At 48.9% G+C, this 16,811-nt stretch overlaps 1 protein-coding gene across 1 annotated transcript in view; it reads left to right on the top strand.

The window, feature by feature from the left end:
* The window catches only part of LOC144138685 (protein 5NUC-like), a 32,798-nt gene extending 24,456 nt beyond the window's left edge, over positions 1–8,342 (top strand). The window contains exons 7-9 of the mRNA XM_077671087.1: positions 1,667–1,825; positions 4,915–5,112; positions 7,344–8,342. Coding sequence (XP_077527213.1) covers positions 1,667–1,825; positions 4,915–5,112; positions 7,344–8,254 — 1,268 coding nt within the window. The 3' untranslated portion in view covers positions 8,255–8,342. The remainder of the gene's footprint in view (positions 1–1,666; positions 1,826–4,914; positions 5,113–7,343) is intronic.
* The last annotated feature ends 8,469 nt before the right edge of the window (positions 8,343–16,811 follow it).

Here is a 16,811-nt window from a genome sequence, read left to right as displayed (position 1 = left end):
ACAAAGGGGAGAGAGCGCATGGCGAGAGCTGCTTTCGAGAAGGGAGAGAGCCGTCTTCCCACTGGTGGCGACAAAATGCTATTGAGACAAGTGAAAGTGCGGATCCCCAGCTGCATCTGCGTCGACTGGTCCCGGGCAAAGAAGGCGATGTCCGGGGACTCTCTCCACTGCTTGTACGCGTCGTAGAATCGAGTGTGCAGCCAGTGCGGGCGTAATGAGAAGGAGTGGCAATGACGGTGGCAAAACACCAATATCGGTAGGCAACGAAAGCGATACAGGCAGTCAATGCCACGAGAAAACGAGACTACTGATCATGTTAGAGCGCTGCACGTGGTCGGCATTGTCTGCAAGGGACGAGCGAGAAACACCGCGCTGCTGTCTTCTGAATACAGGCAAGGCGTAAAAAATTGAAACGCTTCCAGTGGTCGGAATTGAACATGCGCCATTTGCGTTGTGAAGCCGACGCCCATCCGATTGCGCCATTCTGGCACGGTCCAGTCAATATGAAGTTGGATAGCGGTGCTGCACGTGGAAACTTCGACAGAAAATGCGACCCTTCGTTTAACGGCGACTAGCATCATACTATATTATCATAAACAAATGGCTGACGCTTAGCTTAGCTAACCTTGAATATGCAAAGGCAAAGCTTGGCTTAGTCTGTTTGAGTCTTGGTTTCGCTTGGCTGACCTTTGATGTAGCTGTGTTGCCAACCACTGCTCAACCCCATTCGGTCCCGTGCAACGCTCACAGGAGGAGGCCCGCCTCGTTTTCAGTGGCGGCGAACGCGGTGTTCCTCTTCGCCGGGCGCGAGATGAGTCACGTAGCCCGAGACAACCCAGCGCCGCATGCGGGAGAAACGGTGGGCTTGGTCGGCTGGCGATCAGCTGAGCGCGCACGCCAGCGCGCACGCCAGCGCGCCGCTCAGCTGATCACTTAGCAGAACGACTAAAAACGGGCCTTCTGCGCTGCGCCGAAAGCGGGCCCGGCGAATCACGCGATGCGCTTGAAGTATGTGTCGCAGAGCTGTGTCTCCGGTCAAAAGGTGAATTACTGCATCCGCGGCGAAACCGCGGAAGGAAAGTAGTAAAGTTTTGCTTTAAAAGGGTCCGCTCGCCTCTGGGTTGGTTCGTTTGGTGCTGGACTTCGCGGTCCCCTATTCTGGTCGTCTCGACAGAAGTGTAACTTATTTCTACCCCTTCCTTAAGATAGAAAGGTGGTTAAAACGTGAGAAAGAGAAAGGTGGTTAAGAGAAAGGTGGTTAAATATGGAGATTTCTCTCATGCAACATAATCCAAAGTCGAAAATTACAAGTGGCGCAATTGGATGGACGTCGCCTTCATAACGCGTGGGACACAGGTTCGAATCCGGCCACGGGAAGCGTTTTTTCTATTGAGGCGCTCGATGTGCCTTCGCTTATTATCAACATCGTTATGTGATAACCATCGTGTAAAGTTGGCTTTCCTGCAGGTTGTTATGTAAAGATATCGAACGCCATCAGTGAGTCATAAAAAGTTTCGCATAAATATAGAAAAGCTGAGATAACAGAGACCGCTTACACCACGTACCCATGAAACTGTTGAAGGAAATTAGAATGTAATGTTGCATTTTTTTTTTCTTCCCGCAAATCGCAAGAAGGTAGACCTAGGTGCATTTTTTTTTGTTTCAGCCAACGTCACGCTGCGGGACCTGCAACGTGCGATGCCAATTGACAACGAGCTCGTCCTGATGAAGATGCAAGGTTCACAGCTGCAGAAAATGTTTGAGCACGCAGTTTCGAACTTCACCTGGTGGCCGGACCTCGACGGGAAGTTTCTGCAGGTGGCTGGTGAGTATTACTACTTCGCACCAAGCTAGAACAACATAAAAAGGAATATCACTAGGAGTACCACATCTTCCCATCCCAGTAAAAATTACAATTTTAAATAACTCCCCGCTTAGGACAACGGGCTTTACTCAAACAATTAGGAGTACCAAAATCGTGAAAGCTTTGAATGTGCTGATTCCAGATGGATGAAGCAAGGTACAGACTGTTTCGTATAGTGATTGAGTATGGAAGGAGGTTTAGCGAAGTTAAAAAGGCTGGGAAAAGACGGAATGGGCACTTCCCACCTATTCACTGTCCTGTCGTAATTTCACTCAAGCGTCTTTAATAGACATGAACCAGCTCTCCAAAGTACACGTTGCAGTGAATGCTTATATTAGGCTAAACCCATTCAAAACGTGTAATAATACCAGTTAAAACCTATGAAACGTTTCCAACAGCTCTTGTGAAAAGAGATGATTTTTCACAAGCGGTTTCCGTGTCGACGGCGCGTAGGTGTGAGGTAGGCAAGACACAAAAGGCAACCTACGCAAACGTCTACGGGGTCTATTCCCAAACACACCCCTGCGCTGCAGTCCTCTACATCTTCGACGGTTCACGCTGGAGTTCTACTCCGCCGCTACCTGTGGATGATGATCAGTACCAGGGTACAGGGAAAGAGCCGAGTCGCTCTTGCGCTCCCCCCACCTACGCTCCGGATCACCCCTCCTCTAACACACCCGTCTTCTACATCTTCGACTCTTCCCGCGTTGCTTGCGGGGCCGGAGTCGTTCGAATCCGGCCCTACCGGTAGACCATAATGGGTTCCACGCTGGAGGGGAAGAGTCGGGTCTCTGCACTTTTTACACGAGGTGTCGGTGGTATGACAACCATATCACGTTTCTCTGAAACGTTAAGGCGTATATTGACTACGTGATTCCTCAATGTCTTGCCACTTCAAGAAAGGCTTCTCAATTTTTTATCACTTCTATCTAGTGTGTATTACCGTTCGCAGGAATAGGCGGATATATAATTTACGCTTACAATATGGCACGACAGCCGTGGCTTGGCTAGGGTGCCTCTGTGCCCACCGCCACCGCGGGGCAACAAAGGCTTGGAGATCTGAGCGAACGAAGGGCCCTTTGACTCTGTCGGCCTGCCGTTGCAATGATTCGTGAATATCCAGCTTCCATGAAGCCCGGTAGCTCATATTGTAAGAATGCTTCAAGGAGCGCGAGTTCGGCTCCTGCAAACTACGTCAGCAGTAAAATGTGCCGTATGTAGCCAGTGTGGCCGAACGGCGGCTTGATGTTGCCTAGCATGGAGTGTATTCCGTGCGAGTGTGTTGTCAACGCCTTCTAATGCATTGCTGCATATTTCTAGGTTGCGTGGATTTTTCTATGTCCTCGCATCAAATCTCGGAAGCGTTCTAATCCATGTGATTTAACTCTACATTAGTAAAAGGTGGCCGCCCATGTCAGCACACTGCAGTAAAAAGAAAAATGGCACGCCGTAATTAGTGAAGGGACATGCGACGCGACGAAATCCATAACCATCGTGAACTTCCCAAAAACAAGGCAGAAGACAGAGCAGCGGGAAGCTTCGAACAATGATCAAAGCATCCAGAAAAGTCCAGTAGAAGCGGATGTTGAAGTAAATTGTGTACATCGGCAACTGCCGAAGCCCTTCTACAAGGCGGGGCGAAAGACAATCGTCTCGGGCGTTCGAATGGGCACTGATTGCTTCTCCCTCAGAACCGTTAAAGGTACCCTGCAGCACTTTCGGCAAGCGCTTTCACCCTTTCCTTCGCGTCTGGAAGCACTGCGGGAGGTATACTTATCGCCAGCACGTAGCGGCACTGCGTTATTTGCTCGGCAGCAGATACGTATTCAGTTTCTGCTTTATTTTTGTGGCTTTACTTTTAGAGTTTCTATCGAATTTCTTCGTTGCTGCAGCTGAAAGAAAGCTGGCTAAAGCCGTTACATGGCCTTAATACTCGCCGTCGAAGAACGTCCAGACCAGGAAATACGGAAAAGCCTTTTGAGCGAGTTTTTTAAGTTATCTGATGGGCATAGAGCAGTAATTTTTGGCTGAGGTACTTTGCGACCCCCTAATTTGAGTGTTTTGGATGACTACGTTCTGCAAGCATTTAAGATTTCAAGAGAAGTTTATTTGCAGGGTCCCTTTAAGAAAGACTTAGATGTCCTCAGACCATCCTCCTACCGGAGATTAGTTGTGATGACACTACCCCTGTGGTCGTACGCGATGATTTTAATGTAGATGGGCCAGGGCCCAAAAGGGTGTGGTTTTTTTTTGTTCGAGACATTTTGCTTGCTATGCAGCACCGGCCCAGCCCAAATGACGCCCTAAGGGCGTACGTGCATCGAGTTCAAATTACCCAACGACGTGTCTGCAGATGGGAGTGACCCGATCAGTGTATATCCCAACAACAAAAATGTCATTGTGTCCATCATTACTAAGTAACAATGACTACACACCTGCACTAGAAATTGCCATTAACAAAGCGGAATGCCCTCGAATTGTTCCCACCACTACCGGCTCATTGCTCTACATAGCTACCCCGGCAAATTATCTGCGTCCGCACGCGCGCACCACGACGTATATAAAGAAAACACGCCTAATCACTTTTTCGTTGCTGGCGGAAGGGCGCACAGAGGAGGATAGGGGAGAAGAGTAAGGCCTGTGCAATCATAAAATCTGTGCGTTCACTGGGCGCTCTCAGCGCGAAAGTCGAGCTATCACTCGTGAAAAATCGGCTTCACTGCGGACTCTGCGCAGCTGGCTGCGCATTCCCGGCGTCGGCTAAGAGTAATGTCTAGGGGCTGCCTTTGGTGAAACCGTAGATTTCGCAGTTGTTGCTGTAAAAGGCTGTCATTGTGTCATTTTAGAACCCCGCTTAACAGGTGTTGCTTCTTCACAGAGAGGAAGGGCATATTGATTTATACTCTGTTTCGCCCATTGTAAGCCCAGAAAACTGCGCACTGTTCACCCATCATAACGCTGCACACCCCTTTTTCCTCACCTCTTTTTGCACTAGATGGTGCCGCGTGTTGAGCTATGCATTTGACAAAACTTTCTGGGCTTCCCCACAGGAATCCGCGTCACCTACGACCTTCGTCGCAAAAGCGGCTGGCGAGTGGTGTGGCTGAAGATCTTGTGCGCCAACTGCAGTGTGCCACGGTATGAGGATATTAATTTCAGCAAGACGTACACCATCGTCACAACCTCCTTTATCGCCAACGGTGGGGATGGATTCAAATTCGACAAAGGCGTTCTCAAACGCGGGGACGGTATGTGAACAAACCTTTCCATTTTTTTTGTAAGACGATAGCCTTTTTTGGGTTTTAAAGCCGAAATTTTTATTTTGTCTTTCTTCCTGCCTGCCTGTGCCTCCATTTAGTCATCCAGCCAAAAGGTTAAGCTATTTCAAAAGATGTAAATATTGGCAAAACCTTTCTAAACCTGTAAACCTGGTATCATTATTCAGTATTTCCAACATTGTGAAGCAAAAAAAAGAAGTTAGGCTCATTTAAGGAATAACATCAGCACATTACTGGCATTACTGGTGTTCTTTTATTTCAAAATAAACGTGTCATCAATTTTTGCGATAAAAAATGAGAAATACACTTTGAAAACAATGTTTTGACGCAAAAGTGAAAAAGCAGCTCGCGCCCGAGCCTAGACCTTGTGGCGGAATTCCAAGTAACAAAACGTTTCAATGGACTGTGAAAGTAAGGCAACGCTCCCAAAAGATTTCAATAGGTTTCAATATATAGAGACCACGTTGTTGAACACGCAAAATTTGAATTTAATTGAGCAAACTTATATTGTACTTACCATGGGAGGAGCGAGACGGGAAAGGAAGAGCGGAAGAGGTGGGTGGGAGAGGTAACAGAGTTAATTCACGTGGCAGGGACGGCAGAGGACTACCGTCTTCCGACAACGTTTGCAGAAGTAAGCACACAAGAAGCCATTTTGCGCTTACTGTATCCCCAGCGTCGTAAAGCTCCCGTGGCGGTTATCAAAGCAGGTGCCTACGGTTCAGTGATATGGCTACTGTTATGGGTGTATGCCGTTCGAGGGGAGTTTGCTTTTCTTAACCCCAGGGGCGTTACGCTAGGTAAGCGGAAACAATATGGGCTCTGTCAGTTTCCGCCGCACAATTTGACTGTCCTTGCCTACACCAGGCAACCTTGTTTCAAGCTCCGCAGCTGTAGAACAACAGGTTGTTTTATTTGCGGAGGATATGAGATTCGCACAAGTACAGAGACAATAGCAACGGCAAACAAACTCACGCGTGGAAAATGAGGACGTGGCAGGTGGCTTAAATTACATATTGTATCACCCAGTTTTACCAATCTTCGAGTACCTTAGCCCTTAACGGTATGTTATCAACCAAAATATAAACAGCTATCTAAAATTCTACACAAAAACTACAATCGACAGAGAAGGAGGGAGGGAGTGAGGGCAGGAAGAGTGTAAGAAAGCAGAAAGGGTGGGAAAGAAGAGGTCGCTGTTCATTCCCGACAGTTTCGTTCTCTAGCCCTCAGGAAGGAACATCATGTTGCATACCTGTTCCCTAATAGACGGGAAAACATTTCACTGGCACAATTTTTACTGCTTATGTACAGCGCTGCCTAAAATCCTCGAAGCGTTCACTCTCGAGATGGGAAATGGAAAGATGCAGCTTTCGCACTACGGACCCTACGGACCCTGCATGCGTTGCCACCCTGCCTGTAGTGAAAAACCCAATTCAAAGTATTACTGAAACTTTTATCTTTTAGGAGTAGGCGGTACTCTTGCACGACGTCGCCTAGCAATGCAAGCCGTTCCGATATGCGCATCGTTGCTCCACAACGATTTCTGCGCTTTTGAAACCAATACAAACCGCTTTACGGAAAGGTCATGCGGAGCTTTCATTTTCGCACTAAGTACGTCTACTGCGTTTCGGTGGGTAATAATCGTGATCTCCTATGAGTTCATCATGTATAATAAATCTTGTTGCACAGCTTAGTTTGGAATCATTAGTTACGACTTTTTTTCAGTATAAGTAGAAACTTCTTACACAATACTGTATGGCGTTTGCATGTTAGGAATTCTGATGTATGATCGATCGTTTTACGACCTCCACTAGAGATCACAATAATTTAACTAATCATCAAAGCCTCGTTTCGTAACGCATAGTCACAAACAGTTGAAGCAGTATCTCACTTTTTGGCCAGTTGCTGACATAACGTACTTTTTGCACGTGACTACCTGCATAGCTTGCACATAACATCATCACAACTCTTACTTGTGGCCCACGTCCTGGTTTTTCAGCGCTTGGAAAGATAATAACCTCGGATAAATGTGCAGCCTTTCTCTGTGCTTGTGAGTCACAAACCTAGCAACTACGCTTACATCAGTGAAAGGCATCTATATGTTGAAAACTGTAACTCTATTTTGCTACTGCAGTGTACGCATAATTTATCATCCTTAGTGTACGTCGCCAGCTTCATGTGTGCACAACTTTACATTGCAGGTGTCAGCGCGTTTTACGTTTTTACCAAATACTTCACCAAGCTATCTCCCATCAAGACAGCGGAGGAAGGACGTATCGTGGTGAAGAATCTTCCTCCTAAGGGAAAACCTACCTCTCCAGGTCAATCACCAACTCCAGGGTTTGCCCCACGTCCACCACAAAGTTCAGGGCCTCTCCCAGGTCGACCACAAGTTCGACCACAAATTCCACGGCCTGCCCCAAGCCGACCACAACCTCCCCCGTTTGCCCAACCTCCACCACAAATTCCTGCGCCTGCTCCAGGTCTACAACCAACTACACAGTTTGCACCGCGCCCACCGCAAATTACAGTGCCTGCTCCCGGTCCAGTGCCAGCACCGTTTACTCCAGGTCAATCCCAAACTACAGGGTCTGGTCAAGGTCCATCACAATTTCCAGGGCAAGTCCAAAGTCAATCACAATTTCCAGGGCCTGTCCAAGGTCAAGCATCAAGTGCAGGGATCCCGCAAGGTCCACCAACAGCTACAGGAATTGGTCCTGGTCTAGTATCAAACGCAGGGTATGGCCAAGGTCCATTTGCAAGTCCAGGGGTTGGCCCTGTTCAAGCACCGAGTGCAGGGTTTCCCCAAGCACCAAATTCAGGGTTTCCCCAAGGCCAAATGCCAAGCACAGGCACAGCTCAAGCACCAAATCCAGGATTTGGCCAAGGTCCACCACAAAGTACAGGGTACCTCCAAAGTCAAACAACAAGCCCGGGGTATGGCCCAGGTCAACAACAAAATGCTGGGCTTCAAGCTCCAATTACAGTGTATGGCCAGGGCCAGCCACCAGCTACACCAGGTCAAGCACCCATTACACCGTATGGCCAGAGTCCGGCACCAGCGCCCCCGTTTCCCTCTGACAATGCACCAGGAGGATGGAGTTCTGCATAGAGAAACGTTATCTCGTAACATCAGTCCCGTATGCTGAAGATACGAGTGGAATTCATTTCTTTCTGAACGCTTTGGCCAAGCTAAGAAATTTGTTTGAATAAAACTAATTTCTTCATAGGAAACCTTATTTTTCCTAATGTCTGTGTCTTTTCTTTTCACACTTCGCGCATAAAGCAGAAAAGTGTACCCATTTTCCCAAGCCAGAAATGTTCTGAAGCTCGTACAATTGCCTACATTTATTGCAGACAACCTTACTGAAGTTACCGAGCATTGAAAGAAGGTGACAGCGCGTAAGGCAGATTACCAACCAGCCTAACTGTCAACCCTTTTGAGGTACCGCCGCCATTGGACGCTGAAGCCTTGTTACACGGTTTTTTTTTTTGCATATCAAAAACTAGGGGCCATCAGTTAAAGAAAGGGGTTTTATGTAGATTAAACGTGATCACCTGGGAAGAGAACAAACGGTTGCTCTAATTAAGACACCCCACTGCTGAAAAATGTTGAGAGAAAGAGAGAGAGAAAGAGAGAGAGAGAGAAAGACGTGCTTTATTTGAGGCCTGTGCGAGAGCACTCTTGCTGTCTGCATCAGTGCTGGCCTGTGAGGGTGGTTGAGTCGTCAGAAAGGACGGGTGGGATTGTAGGAGTGTCTGTGGTAGGTACTCAATACGCCTCTTGGACCCTCGTCGGCATAGACCAACGCGGCAAGAGAGGTCCATAACAAAGTGAGCGTGGTGATGGTTCGTGTCAACGGTAGCACCCAGTTGAAGTACGACGTCGGGCGAATGTCCTCGGGGAGTGTATAGAGCGTGCAAGCACGGAAGAGAGCGTAACACTGACAGTCCCACACCAAATGTTCGGCCGTTGCAGGCACGCAACACTGCAGACAGAGCCCTTCGCCGGGGTCATTGCCGTATAATTTGTGGCGGAGCGCAGATGAGAATGCGGTGTTGGTGGCAAGGCGACGAACCAACGTCTGTGTGGCCCGCGGTAACTTCTCCGGCATGGGAGGAACAGGGCGCTCATGTTCTTCGGAGAAAGAGAGAGAGAAACTCTTATTGAGCGACTCGGGTTAGGGAAGGGTGGTGGCTGCCGGTTGGAGGTCGGCGGCGACAATGGCAGCTCGTTCCACCAAGGCGATCCGAACGACCGGGTCTGAGCTACCCAGCGCACCCTCCCATTGCTCGTCACGGTTGATTAATGGGAAAGGATTGGTAGGACATGCCCACATAGAGTGGGCAAGTGGGGCGCGCTGGCAACATGCGGGGCAATGAGGTGAGGGTAGAGGGAAGGGTGGATGTGATGGAGCACCGGCCTGCAGGGAAAGGAATGAACCTTAAGAAGTCGCCAAGTGCGCGCTTGCTCATTGCTGAGCTGGGGATGCGCCGGGGGGTATTTTCGGCGGGCGAGGCGGTAATGTGTGATTACGTCATGATACGCAATTAGGCGGTCTCTGGTGGATCGGGCCCCGTGGTAAAGAACTAGGCTGGCTCCCGCTCGGATTATGAATCCTGGAGCCGCGTCAAGGGCCGCCTCGTTCCCCCTGAGTCCCGAGTGCGCCGGGGTCCATAGCAGTTCTACCGGGGAAGTTGGAAGATTTTGAGCGGTATTTTTGAGTGCCAGTGGCGCAATGAGACCACGGGCAAAATTTTGAATGGCCGTCTTTGAATCAGAGGTTACGATCGTGGGGGTCGGCCTTTGTGACAGGGCGAGCGCAATTGCCGCCTCCTCCGCCGTGGCAGGATCAAGGGGTGCGAACTGTAAGCTAGCATAACGGAATGTGATGACTTCTATTCCCTTATACACGCTACAAATGATGCAACTGGTACAAGGGAAAAGGAAGACGAAGATCGGTTCCGCCGGCTGGTTGCCATACCGTTCTGCAAATTATTCACTTTTTTGTATTTGTTACGGATTCAGTGCCATCCTCCTTCTCGTTGTTTCCTCCCAACCTTGCAGCGATCACTAGGAGGCGGGTCTACCGCATCAAGAGGCATGCCTGAAGCAGTGATTGGTCCCCGCGGCACAGCGGGGTACCACCATCGCCTCCGCTCCATGCGCCGTAATGGAAAACCTCCACAGAAGCGTGCCGCACCAGCCCCCCCTGCTCCCATGCGACACCTCTGCGGACCTACAGTGCCCGCCAGCACCGAAAAATCGTGCTGTCGACCAAGCTCAAGAGCAGTCCGCCTGTTCTCGTGATGACGTGGTTGTACGTGGTTGTACGAGGTACCATTCACTGCTGTCCCGTACAAGAAAAAGCGGACCGCCGGAATTCCGGTTGTGTTTCAACTGATAATAGCAGGATGCTCATTCTTGAAAGTCAATTCCAACATCTTGGCCTCAGAGGTCATGGCAACCGCACAGAAAAAAGACCTAACGCATCGCTTAAACAAGGATGGAAGCCTTGTGGTCACCGTATCAACTCTTGCTGCTGCGAATCGTCTTCTGCGCATCTCCAGCCTTGTTGGTATATAACTATTGAAGATCGTGGCTTACGGGAGGAACCAAGGTGTGCCCCTCGAGTACACAAACGAATACCTTCGACACTACCTCAGCACTGAAGGTGTGATATCTTCCCGCAGGCAAGTTTCCCATGCCCGTAATGACCACAGCGCTGTGACTGAATCGCGCCGACGATATGTCTTCTTACAGTTAAATCTGACTCACCACTGCCAGAACGAGTGTTTCTTGGCTTTTGCAGTTCCCCGATGACGGCATACATGGGATCAGCAACGCAATGTTTTAAATGTCAGAGACGTGGACATATCGCCATAAATGGCCGAGGACCAGTGCGTTGTAAAATACACGCTGGAGCTCATTCGCACAAGGATTGCACCTCTAAGACCCAGCCTCACTGCGCGCACTGCGGAGGCGCGCATCCCGTGGTGTATGAAGCTTGTTCTGAGAAAAAGACTGCTACTCTTGCTCGCAGGGTCGAGCAAATCCAGGGTAAAGCTCTCAGCTGACGTGAACCACCACCAAACACTGAGGTTGTATTTAAACCGGTGACGTCCTGATCAAATGACCCACGGCTTCAAAATTTGCTACAGGACAAGTCCTACTCAAGAGCCGTCCAAGAACTGAAATATTCCCAAGTTCTCAAAACGTTCAAGATGCTCCTGAGGGCACAACTTCTTCGCCGCAGCTACGTCCTCGTAGGGAACATACGACAGCCCACCAGTCTTCACAACCAGATGTTCTGAGTTTTGTCATTCCTATTCTCTTTGCGGCTATCAAAGCAGCCCCCCCCCGCCTCTGAAAGTTATCCTCAAGTCGAGGCCGTCTTGGCTGTGTTGCCCGTGGTGTCATCCTCTTTCAAGGTATCACTGCGTGGTTGTGAGGTACAACAATGATAACTGAATTGGCGATCCCCCCTCCAAAAGTGTCGTTAAACTCCAATCTCAAGAACTGCACAATATTTCAATGGAACGCCGCGGCTTACGCTGAAATCTTGCTGATTTTTGCCAACCCGTACGGACATATCAATTCCCGTTCATCGTAATCTACAAGTCTAGCGTTGGCGACCACTTTCGCCTCAAAAATAATTATTTTTTCTTTCGCACTGCCTGACCGGATTCAGTCTGCTATTGATTGGTTTTCGCGAAGATGTACAGGCTGCAGCGGTTACCGTTTCTCCTCATGACAATGGGGAATATGTGTGTGTCAATACTGTGATTGGGACTCAGCGGTTTACGTTTCTTGCCGCCTACCTGGAACCAGGGGCAACCTTCGATGTTTCCAGCCTTGAAAATATCTCTAGCACATCCCCACCTCACATAATATGCGGAGACTTCGACGCACGCAACGAAATTTGGGGAAGCGCACACACCAGTTATCGCGGAGCAAGGCTTGCCGAACTACTCATAAAACGTCGTATTGAACCATTGAATGACAGCAGCATTACTTACCGAAAACATCCAACAGTCGGCAGCTGCATCGATATTTCGTTTGTCTCAATCAGCGTCGTCCCAAAGTTTACTTGGTGTACTAATCTTGAGACTAAGGAAGTGATTCCATCCGGATTTTAATATAATACCAAGGCGTGTCTGCGTCCCGGCGCGAAACCAAATCTAGGCGCACAGACTGGGAAGCTTTCAAAAGCCGGGTCGACCTGTAGATAACCACCACCACTTCCGACGACGACCCAATACCAATCATGGGTCGTTGTATAAGGAGTCCTCTAGGGTCGTACGGGAGCGCTTCGTTATAAAAACTGATGCATGCAGAATACGAAAGGCTGCGTGCTATCCGCAGGCGTGCTGAGTGGAAGGCTCGCCGTAGTAAATATTTAGAGGATTTGAGGCAGGCCCGCAAGGCATGTGATACGCTATATGGAAAAGTTGCGTCGACAACGGTGGCGTGATTTTTGCACTAAATTAGATGTGCGCCAGCCTCTCTCTCTCGGATATGGCGAGTCATAAAGGGCATGCGCAACAACAACAAGCAGCTCAATCCATTCGCGGCACTGTCATTACATGAGGAAATTTCCCAAAAAGAAGCGGCTGAAGAGTATTGTAGGCTCCTGTCTACGATCGCTTTACTTAGCTGTATTGGCAAAATCAAGGAAAAATGATCTCGAAAAGAATGACTTAGGACATGGAAAGCAGGAACCTTTATCCACCGGAAATGAGTGGGTTTCGAGAAAAATGGTCTGCTATCGACAACATCCTTGCTCTCGTGGCGTCCGTAAAAGAGGGATTACACCACGGACACATACCAGCAGTGGTTTATCTAGACATAAAGTCGGCATTTGATTCCGTCTCTCATACAGCCATTCTATAAAGTCCCTAGCTTCTCTTGGCCTTAGTGGGAGGCTGTATGCAAGGATTTTCGGCTACTTGGAACGACGAGAGCTTTCTATGAGCACACCGGAAGGTCCTACGTCGTGTCACAGTATAAAGAAAGGGGTACCTCAAGCAGCGGTTTCGAGTCCTCTGTTATTCAACCTTACACTAATCGACCTAAAGCGTGTGCTTCGTCCTGGCGTCAAGGACCAATTCATGCCGACATCTGCACTTGGAGTAGAGCAAGGTCACATCTAAATACACAACAGAGGCTCCAGAAAGCTCTAAAAATATATCTGATTACCTTGCACCGAAGGACCTCCACCTTTCGCCCAAGAAGAGCGTTGTCATGGCATTCACCCGCAAGCGGATGACTCAGTACCCAATAATCCTTGGGGGTAGTTGCCTGCATTGTGCGCACTCAAATATACCTGGGCATAACCATGGATCAAAACCTCTCTTGGGCACTTGAGGTTGGGAGACTACGTACTCGCATTTCCGAGGTGGCGCGAGTCATTGGGTACCTTGTCGGAAGTCAAGGGAGCAGTGACTGTCGATCGATAGTGCTTCTCTCCAAGGCTTATGTCGATGGCTTGCTGCGTCACAGCCTTCCTGTTTTGCAGCGGCTGTAGATCACAAGCAAAATGCAGCTCGATGGGGCAAGAAATAATTGTCTGCCTGCCTGCATTGGCCTTCCTAGGGGCTCTTCCTGCGTGTGTACCGTTGCGGAGGCTGGTTGCGTACCCTTAGATGTTCTTCGGCTAAAGGAGTCATTCAGAATATACCTGAGATATCAATTGCACACAACCAGTTATTTGACCCGTGGTGTATAGCACAACGAAATTTCCAGCTTCCCAGAGTTGATAAACTATAATAACATATCTGTACTATCCCAAGCGCGACCAACCATGCCGTCTGATCCCCCCCCCGTGAACTGTCTCATCTGTGCGCATAAAACTCAACATACCTGGTGTCAACTCAAAGCGAACTTTTCCTTAGCTCTGCCTCCAACTCGCACTTGCCCACATCAGTGGCCGTTATTCACATATGGCCCACATTTTTACGGGCGGTTCAGCTACTCCGCACAGTAGTTCATCTGGCGTCTACGTTTCATCAACCGGCCAAGCGATGTCCTACCATCTTGAATGTGCAACCTCATCCACGTCGGCCGAGCTTCATGCAATAAAGCAAACCATCCACTACATTCTTTTTCAGCCACCAGCAGAATGGGCTATGCTCACGGATTCGAAGACAGCGCCACAAACCCTACGGCACGCCAGTTGCTTCAGTCTTCACGACCATGTATCCCGCGACGTCACCTACCTGCACCATCTAGCCTACGTCGCCGGGCATCGTGCGACCTTACAATGGATACAAGCATATTGAGGCATTCTCGGCAACTAGAAAGCAAGTAAAGCGGCTCCCAGAGGGCTACAACTGCGCAATGTAAAGAAACTTTTCTTTACAAAGCACGAGGCTGCAGCGCTAGCGAAACAGCACGCCTTAAAGGAACGAAACCCCCTCTGGTCCTTCCCAGAAACTCATCACCCCTTTCTGTACCATAGAGACTGTGAACTGAGAATGAGACTCTCAGACCGAATCCCACGTCGTCTTGAAACACTTTACCATCGGTTTCGCCTCAACGCACCACTTAAGAACTGCTACCGAGACACCCTCTGTCAAACCACAAACCCTTATTGTGCAAACTGCGGTTTTCCAGAAACTGTTGAACACATCTTATTAGAGTCAACAACGGACTTTTATCATTGAAAGCTTTTCGTGGACCATGGTTATCTCCATCATCCCAGCAAAAACTATGAAATGCAGGGTTTCATTACTTACACGACATCGGCATCGCAGAGACGTCATCTTGTGAGATCACCTGGACTTTTACGTATTCCACAGAATACTCCATGTTACTTTCTTTTTTACCTTTTTGCTTTCCTCCTCTTTTTCGGCCTGCTTCATTTAGGGTGTTTATTCCATTCATCCCATCCCCGCAGAGTAGCATGTAAGCGAATAGATATCAGCAGAACTCTCTGTTAGGTATGTTTTAATGGTGCATCGCATAAATTTCGACGTCTTTTTGCATTTCGTAATAATAAAACGTTTGCCCTCTATGGCGAATTTCTCGCGGTATGAGTGGTCGTGCGAGGACCTGCCTCCCCATACTGGACGAGATGTGTCTTTAAATGGACTACCGTCAAGTGGAAGACACCTTTATCCACACATTTTTTTTCCACACGCTGTGGATGATCCTTGTACTCTCCTGGCTCTTCCTGTCATCGACATCGACCACTCACTTCAAGAACTTTATTCCCCTTTTACCATGGGAGAATTACAGATCGCCATTTCGCAGGGAAGACCAAAGTCGGCACCGGGCCATGATCTCGTCAAGTGGCGAGACCTCCGCAATCTCCCCCCGCAAGGCCTAGATGTTCTACTGCAGTTAGTTAACAAGCTATGGGACTCAGGAAAGGTCCTCCACTCCCTCCGGGTCACCGTCATCCACCTTTTTCCCAAACCCCGCAAGGATTCTCGCAATCCCCAGAAAACTCCGCCTTATTTCACTAACTCCCGTCATCTGTAGGGTTATTGAACTACTTATCAATAATAGGGTTTTTTACCATTTCGATAGTACAGGCTGGTTTCATCCTGCTCTCACAGGTTTTTGTCCTCCCATTCGCACTCATGATTACTTGAGGCTGCTTAGACGTGTCATTAATAGGACATCCCGCAAGGAATTGCCTGACTATGTCCTCGCACTAGATATCAATAAAGTCGTTGACAACGTTCGTCAACCAGGCATTCTACAAGAACTCGCACTTGCCTTTCCGAGTCAGAAGGCTCAAGTCTGGGTTCGGAACTTCCTACAGCACCGCCCGATTTGTCTCAACCCCCAGACACATCAGCCTACCACTTACTATCTTTTTTTTTATTTTTTATTTCTTAGCAAAAACCAAGGGGAGACTGAGGCTAAAGGCGAACGTGGCCAGACAGAGGCCTCAGCCACCCGATTTACAGCGTACATAACAACACGTCTGTTCACAAATTCATAGGGGTGAATTATAGGGGTATTTCTCTGGGATCAATCTTGGGGCCCCTACTTTTTAATCTTGCGATGAATCGCGTGGCTCGTACTCTGGAGCAAGACACTGCCGCCCGGTTTCCTTTCTACACGGACGATGTCGTGGTATGGACCGATGCCAGCGATTTCCCTTCCAAAGAGCCCATGCAGACTGAACTGCAAGCTGCGATCTTCAGCCTGGAGAATAGCTTGTCCCGCTTCCAGCTCCAGTTATCCCCTGCCAAAACGCAACTGCTCAGCGTCGACGGTAAACTTGCAACAAATAAGGACCAGACCATCTCTCTTCAAGTAGGAGGCACTCTAATAGAGTCTCACAATGGCACTATTCGTCTGCTGGGTCTTCCCGTTAGCACTTGCACAGCCCGAAACAATGGGTAGCCTAGCTTAGGAAGACCTGGCGCCCTACTTAACACTTTGTCACCCGGTTGTCCAGTAAATATGGTGGGGCACACCAATACGCTTGTACCATGCTCGCTCACGCAGTGGTACATGGACGATTATTCTACGGCTTCCCCGTGTATGATCTACGTCCGTCCCATGTAATGACCTTCCCAAGCTAAATCGCCATTTTCTCCGCGCGGTTAGTGGCCTTCCTAACTTCACGAGAGTCGATATTCTGCATCAAGTGGTCCCCCTTCCGCCCCTTCATACCCTTAAAGAGGAAAACAAGCTGCGATTCCAGCAT

The sequence above is a fragment of the Haemaphysalis longicornis genome, unplaced genomic scaffold, assembly GCF_048455015.1.
Source record: "Haemaphysalis longicornis isolate Haplotype H1 unplaced genomic scaffold, Haemaphysalis longicornis Haplotype H1 scaffold_5, whole genome shotgun sequence".
In the NCBI taxonomy this organism is placed as follows: Eukaryota; Metazoa; Arthropoda; class Arachnida; order Ixodida; family Ixodidae; genus Haemaphysalis; species Haemaphysalis longicornis.
This window is presented reverse-complemented; position numbering and strand designations above follow the sequence as displayed.